We start from the raw sequence: 8,170 nt of genomic DNA on the forward strand, positions 1-8,170 counted from the left end.
TTTGATCCTGGTGGACTCATTGGCACTTTTAATGAGCGCCACTGGTTCTGTGCTCCCAGTGGGCAGGATGAACATGAATGAGTCCACTCAGGGTTAAAAGCTCTGTTCTCACTGTCCACTTTCCTCTTCTTGGAGAGCACCATGTGTAATTATTTGTCTCTCCCTGTCTGCCGCTAACACGCATGTTCACTCTCCTCTCCGTCTTCTCTCCCTGTATCGCTAATTATTCTCTTCACTCACTTTCCTCTCCGTTTCTCTCAGCCGCTCTCTCTCTCTCTATTCTTCTGTGTTTCTCTCCCTGTATCGCTCACTCGTCTCTTTCGGCGGCGGTTAAAATAGAATCGCCCCGTCAAAATTGAAATCCCCTACTAATGTATTGATTATAGGTCCGGGATCGTATAGGTCAGCGTCTGGGTCCGGATCCAGACCGTGGTCCGCCTGTTACTGAACTATGCTCTACGGCAGTGCTTCTCAAACTTTTTTCAGTAGTTTGAAACATTTTCTCAGCCAAGTACCCCCTGACCGATTATTTTTTTAATTAACTTTTTATTTTTTGTATTTCACGTACCCCCTGCAGTACCCCAACGTACCCCTAGGGGTCCGCATAACCCCCATTTGAGAATCATTGCTCTACGGCAGGGGTCAGGAACCTTTTTGACTGGGAGAGCCATAAAAGCCAAATATTTCTAAATATATTTCATTGAGAGCCATATAGTATTTTTAACGTATAATAAATTAAATATGTCTTACTTTTAATGCGACTTCTGGTGCTGCATGGTTTTGCTGATGGCCTTGTAGTCTGGTTCATACGTGGTGAGGTTGAGCTTCATGCAGGCGTTGAGGCTTCCATCAGTTAAACGTGAGCGTAGGTTGGTCTTAATGTTCCTCATATGCGAGAATGACTGCTCACATTCATATGTAGAGCCAAACATGGTCAATACAGCAATACTCACACACTGCATTGTGTGGTATGTCACAGGAAGCTCGTTCCAAGTTTTAAGAATCAGCTGGTCTTCAGGTTGAACATTTTTCATTTCTGTCCACTTGTGTTCCCTCGCCAGCTCTGCTCGCTGTCGCGTAAGACTTTCCAACTCTCCATTAAGTGACTTGAACTTACTCATCCACATGTCTGATGCCTTCAGGTCAGCAACTTCCAGCTCAAAGTCTCCGATTGAGACCCCAGGGATGCATGTCAGGTCGATTTTGTCGATTCGTTTGATTATCTTGTCTTTATTTGGGAAGTCATCAAACAGTTCATTGGCCACATCAAGCATGAATGTTTTGGCATACTCGCCATCTGTGAATGGCTTTCCATTCCTTACTATTGCCAAAGCACCCGCAAAGCTAGCGGAATTCCCGTCACCTTGCTTGGTCCACACACGTAGTTGCTGCTGACTCGTCTGCACTCTCTGCTGTAGCTCCTCGCATGCCCTTTTCCTGCTGTCCCCCGCTGGATATTTCGATGCAAATGAAGCATGGTGCGTATCGAAGTGCCGCTTTATATTTGACCGTTTCATCGATGCAATTTTATCATTGCATAGTAGACATACCGCAGATCCTGCTCTCCCCACAAATGCAAATTCCTCTGTCCACGCAGCCTGGAATGCACGGTAATCATCGTCTTTTTTTCTTTTCGCCATCTTTTCCGTTACAAGGGTTGAAGCGGATAAACTTGATTTCTTCACCTTTAAAATGACCCGGACATGCTCGCGAGCCATTGGTTCCCGACCCGACCCACGGGTGACCCGTGAAATGTATCTTCAAAACTAATTTCTGTTTACTTTAAAATGACACAGTATTATTAAGAAATATCACAAGTATTTTAAAATCAGTTTTTTTTTTTTCAACTCAAAATTGTCTGGGAGCCATATGCTGTCACCGGAAGAGCCATATATGGCTCGCGAGCCATAGGTTCCCGACCGCTGCTCTACGGCATACCATCCAACCTCCTCAATAAACTCCAACATATCCAGAACTCTGCGGCCTGCCTCCTCACCCACATCCACTCCTGAGACCACATCACTCCCGAGACCACATCACTCCCGTCCTCCAGAACCTCCATAGTCCGTCAAAGAATCGACTTCAAAGTCCTGCTCATAACTCACAAAGCCCTCAACAATCAGCCCTCCCCCTACCTCACAGACCTGCTACACCACCACACCCCTTCCCGCTGCCTCCGATCATCAGAAGCCAACCTCCTATCCATCCCCACCCGCATTAATCACCGGACATGGGATAGAGCCTTCCCAGTTGCTGCCCCCTCCCTCTGGAACTCACTCCCCCAACCCATCAAAGATTGCACTGACCTCACCTCCTTAAAAAAACTCACCTCTTCAATCTGGCTTTTAATGTGTGATTTTTTTCGTATTGCTAGATTTTAAATATGACTAACTGTATTTATTTGTAGTAATTTTCTTTTCACTGTCTTTGTAAAGCGACTTTGAGCACCTGTAAAAGCGCTAGAAAAATTAATCTTATTATTATACCTGCTTGGTATGACATTGAAAAAAAGTTACATTAAATAATAAATACAAATAAATTACAATAAAATGACTGTTTAATGTCTATAATTTTGAGCACCAAATGATTGAAAAGTATCGATAATGCCCCTTTCACACCAACGCGGTTCCAGTGCCGGTTCGGAGCTGGAGCTTGAAAAGCACCGGTTTTTCCTGTTCACACTGCAGAGGAGCCGCCTCGCTCCGGAATCCAGTTAGTTTCAAGCACCAAAAAGTTGTCCGTCTAGAAAGCAAGCACCGCATACGTCACGCTTACGTCGGATCTGGGCTGTGTCCAAATAACACGCGACATCCGCCTTTCCGCCAGCTTCAACATGATCTGTGGAAATATCATTGAGAATCAGTTTTAATGGTATACCATAGTAATTAATGCTGCAAAGCTGGGTATTTTGAGCTTGACGCATGCAGAGGCTAACAACAGCTATCTCTAATGCCATCGAATACGACGTATATTTACCTTCTTTCTCCAACGCAATCGTCGTTGAAGTTGAGGATGATTGTAAATAACTTTTGAATGTAGTTGGTAGTAAAGTCGTTCCATTTCTTCCATTTCGTTTCGACAGAGCAAAACAAGTAGCGCTTCATTACAATCGGCCAATGTTGTTGTCGATGTGAGGGGGTTCCGCACGGTTTGGCTTTATGAAGCAGGCACGCAAACGGTTACGTCTTGACGCAAACGATGATGCAATGACGCAGCACCAGTTGGGCTCTGAGTGGTGTGAACAGAGCGGGAGCTGAACCGATTACGAACCAGAAAAGCTCTAGCATGGAGCTAGAACGGGATATACCTGATACCCATTTCTACCCCTGAGACAGATCACTGGTCTGACGTCAGTTCATTTCAGCTCTGTGTGCAGTTAAGAGCAGAGCCATGCTGCTCAGACAAGATACTGTGAAAATGGATTATCCAATACTAAAACTGCCCAGATCACTTCACACAGAATATTGAGCCCGTAATCAGGGCTGAATGTGAAGTCCATAGCCCAATCATTCTCAGCTGACCCCCGGCTTACCTCCAGCAAACGCACAAAGCCATGCATACATCTTAAATAGAAACACACACACATGCTGGCCCAGGAGCACCGTTGCATAGAGAACACGATCAAACACATGGACACATACACAAAGGCAATGTTCAGAGGCACCAATGGAGAGGGAAAATAAGATACATTTCAGAAAGAAATGTGTGTTAGAGGAGACAGCTGTTTATATTATGCAAACTGATCAGCAAACACCCACACGCATCATGACTGTAGCTGTGTCACTGTGCTTCAGTTACCACATGCACCAATGCAGAGAGAACACAGCCCGCCAAGCATGGACTTTTATTGATAAATCTTTCTACTTTACTAACAGAATCCAGAGAGGTCCAGACATAGATAAAGAAGGACAGAATGGAATAAAAAAAAATGTGCATCTGACGTGAAATCGCAATAGATAATGTAATTTAATTACATTTGTATTCACCTACTTGTTTCTATAGTTAAATGTTGATTTTGAAGGTGCTCCAACTTGACGTTATGTTTGTATACTCTGGGAAAACATCTGTGTAAAATCATCTGAGGCTCTCTGGAGAGCTCTCTGAATTTGACTAAACCACAGTAGAAACACATTAAAAAAAAAACCTCTCTTATATGTTCTGTAACTTTTATATGTGTTATCCCTGATTGGAATGCAGCCAATATTAATGTGGTTAATTACACCCATGCTTTTCCTGCGTTGAAGTGTCTGCCATGGAATCATATCAAATGTTCACTCTTCATCAGCAAGCTTAATCAGTAGCTGTAAAATGATAGCTAAATAAAGACAGACTGCGTGTCTGTGTTCTGCAAACATCTGAATTCATTCAACATAAAGAGCTGCTGTTGGTGCCACATTCATCTTAGTATTTCTAAATAGTGCTGCTGTTATATGCAGCACTTGTTCAGTTTCGCAGCACTGCTCTTGGTGATGGACAACATGCTTTCAGCTGTATCCCAGCACCTAAAACCAGACATTCGTTTGTACTTTGACACAGGTTTCTCCTTCAAGATAAACAAACGCAGTGTTAAGCTGCTGACTGGAGCTGTGGCTGTCAGGCTCTTATCATCAGAGCAGCGGACCTCTCATTGCCCCCCCGATCATCAGCTAGCCTCACTACAAAGGCCCCGGGTAGTGGACCCGTCTGGGACCAGCTGGCTCTGAGAAGGATGGCTTTCCAGAAATCTATAATGTTGTAAGACTGTGTTAAATGGGTCGGTTGGTAATTGGTGGGTCGTATTTTCATTTTCTTGACAGCTCATGAAAAATGGCCTGATTTATTTTCCATATTTTTGTCAGCCTTCTGTTGAAAATCTGTTGGTGTTTTCACAGGGCTGCTGTGTTTGTACAGTCTATGAAATGAGGGTGCACCCAAGCTCACATGTGTTGAGTGCCAATGTCGCTACATACAAGAGCGAATATTGATATATAATTATATCGCGAGTTTTACAAGGACATTATTACGGAGCCCCTAAAGCAGACGTGTCAAACTCAAGGCCCGCGGGCCAAATGTGGCCCGCCACGTCATTTCATGTGGCCCGCGAGAGCTTAAAAGGTTTGATTGTATACAAATAAACAAGTCAAATGCGTGCAGTGACCAAAAACTACATTTCCCACAATACATGCTGATTATGTTACCCGCGAAGTGACGGCATCCCGCCACTAGACTGCAGTGTTTCCACATCGATGCGATTTAACCAACAAGTGGAATTGAGAAATACAAATAATGATCCCAAAATGTCAAGGAAGAGAAAAATTGATGCAGATGGAAGGCTGTTTCAAGAAAGATGGGAAGGTGAATACATGTTTGTGCTTCAAGGAGAAAAACCGGTATGTCTTTTGTGTTATGAGGCGGTGGCGGTTGTCAAAGAGTACAATCTACGTCGGCATTTTGAGACCAAACACGGAGCTAAGTATGCCAAAATCAGCCATCAAGAAAAACAACAAATTGCCCAAGAATTAAAAGGCAAACTGCGATCGCAGCAGAATGTGTTCGCGAAAGCCAGAACCAAAAACAATGCGGCAGTGAAAGCTAGCTTTGTTGTGGCTGAAGAAATCGCACGCGCTTCAAAGTCTTTTTCAGAGGGAACGTTTTTGAAGCAGTGCATGCTGAAGGTCTGTGAGCAGGTGTGTCCCGACCAGATACAGACTTTTAAAAATGTCAGTTTATCAAGAAACACTATCGCGGACCGAGTTAAGGAACTAGCAGGAAACCTGGCAACACAGCTGGCCGAAGAGACACGCAGCTACATAGCTTTTTCATTAGCTGTTGATGAAAGCACAGACAACACGGATACAGCGCAGCTATCTATTTTTATTAGAGGCGTGAAGTCGGACCTCTCTGTCACTGAGGAGCTGTTGGATGTGGCTGCCATGCATGGGACCACAACGGGACGGGACATTTTTGATGCGGTGGAGAAGTCAGTCATTAAAAACGCATTGCCCTGGGAAAACTTGGTGGGATTAACTACAGACGGTGCACCTGCAATGTGTGGAAGAAAAGTGGGCTTGGTTGGACTAATGAAGGAGAAAATGCAAGAATGTAACTGTCACACGCCTCTGATAACGTATCATTGTATTATCCATCAAGAAGCTTTGTGCGGGAAGGTGCTGGGGATGGATAATATAGTGACCACGGTCATGAAGACAGTGAACTTCATTCGGGCGCGTGGCCTGAATCATCGTCAGTTCCAGCTGTTCTTGCAGGAGATGGGCTCGGAGCACGGAGACGTGCCGTACCATACAGAAGTAAGGTGGCTGAGTAGGAGCAAAGTCCTCAAACGATTTTTTGAGCTTATGGAAGACATTGCTCTTTTCATGCAGAGTAAGGGAAAACCCTTGTCTGAACTGTCAGATCCAAACTGGCTGTGTGACTTTGCTATGTTGTGTGACATAACCGAGCATCTCGCCCAACTGAATCAGAAGCTGCAGGGACGCAAACAAGTCATCACGCAGATGTCCGACACGATCACGGCTTTCCAGCGTAAACTTGACCTATGGATGTGCCAAGTGAAACAGGACAATCTTGCCCACTTTCCTGTTTGTCAGAGCATCTCAGCCTCATGTCCCGGTACTTTCTCATGTGCTCAGTTAGCTACCAAACTGAGCCTGTTGATGAATGAGTTTGATCGGCGCTTCTCTGACTTCAGAGCACAGCACTCTGGATTTGCCATCTTTGCTAGTCCTTTCACCACCGACATGTGCACTGCACCCCAACACCTTCAGATGGAGTTAATAGAGCTTCAAAGCGATAGTGGCCTGAGAGCAAAGTTCCAGGATGCTACAATCCAGGACTTTTACCGTCTACTGCCCCCTGCTTCCATGCCACAGCTTCGACTTCATGCTGCCCGTGTTCTGTCTATGTTTGGGAGCACCTATCTGTGCGAACAGATGTTTTCAATAATGAATCTAAACAAAAACAAGCACAGATCACGCATCACTGACGGCAACCTCCACGCTGTTCTACGGATTGCTACAGCACAGGACCTAAAACCAGACATTGACACACTGGCCATGGAAAAACGGTGTCAGACATCTGGTCAGAAAACACATTGGTAAGCATTTTTAAAAACCTAATAAAATATAATTCAACCAAGAAGAAGAATAGTTAAACTATGTGCAATGTAATGATTGTGCTTGCATTTTGTTTTGTGTTTGTTATTTTCAGAACATGATCGTTGGATGAGGATGGTGGAGAGGGGATCCACATGGTGTGTTCAAGGACAGGCAGCATCTCCTCATCAAAAACTAACCTAAAAACTTGACCAATATAGTTGTGGACTGAGACAACCCTTATTGTGAGTTTATTACATATACTACTTTATATGTGTAGAAATGTATTTAGTGTTTGCAGGTTTTATGTGTTTATGCAGACAAATGTTTACTGTAATCAAACCATCTCTCATTAGTTGGATGTATGCCCCCTGCAAGGCTGTGTGCAGCCATTTGTTTTTGTAAAATGCTACATCTGTCACACATGTTCTTAGCAGCTCACAATTGTTGGTTTTACAGTTATTTGTTATTTCAAGTTTTGAACAAAGTTAATGTCATAACTTCTGTTTGATGTTATTTTTCTTTATTAACTTGGATAGTTTGATCGTTGATTGATGGAGTAATGTGGGTTTCATAACCTGACAAATTAAAAGGATTTGTTATAATAACAAAGCAACAAGCAAAGATATTTTTTACATCTATGCAAATATATATATGTAATATTTGTAACTTGAATAAGTAATAAATTCAGAGTTATTTAACATTAAGGAGTAGTTACATTTATTTTACATTGCATTTAGTTACATTGCATTTAGTTACATTTATAAGTTACATCTGGCCCTTTGAGGACAACGATTATGCTGATGTGGCCCTCGGTGAAAATGAGTTTGACACCCCTGCCCTAAAGGGACGTGGGGCTCCGTTGGCGGGGCGCAGCACCCCTCCAAGACAATGGTAGGGGAAACACTGGTATATGAATAACCCTAATCCCAATCATACTGTATATAACGTTACTTTCACAATACATTTCCATTCTGATCTATTTTCTGTGTTTCATTCATTAAAAGAAAGATTTGAATTTATAATATTGTGATTATGATTCAAAATATAAACTATCAAGAGACTGCCATCACTTAACG

General features: G+C 43.3%; 1 protein-coding gene across 1 annotated transcript; it reads left to right on the forward strand.

The window, feature by feature from the left end:
• Nucleotides 1-5,062: 5,062 nt before the first annotated feature.
• LOC117454278 (general transcription factor II-I repeat domain-containing protein 2B-like) lies at nucleotides 5,063-7,727 on the forward strand. Its single transcript, XM_034093451.2, has 2 exons — nucleotides 5,063-7,093; nucleotides 7,207-7,727. Coding segments are annotated over exons 1-2 (1,869 nt in total). The 5' UTR covers nucleotides 5,063-5,225; the 3' UTR covers nucleotides 7,208-7,727.
• Nucleotides 7,728-8,170: the final 443 nt, after the last annotated feature.

The sequence above is a fragment of the Pseudochaenichthys georgianus genome, chromosome 10 (assembly GCF_902827115.2).
Source record: "Pseudochaenichthys georgianus chromosome 10, fPseGeo1.2, whole genome shotgun sequence".
In the NCBI taxonomy this organism is placed as follows: domain Eukaryota; kingdom Metazoa; phylum Chordata; class Actinopteri; order Perciformes; family Channichthyidae; genus Pseudochaenichthys; species Pseudochaenichthys georgianus.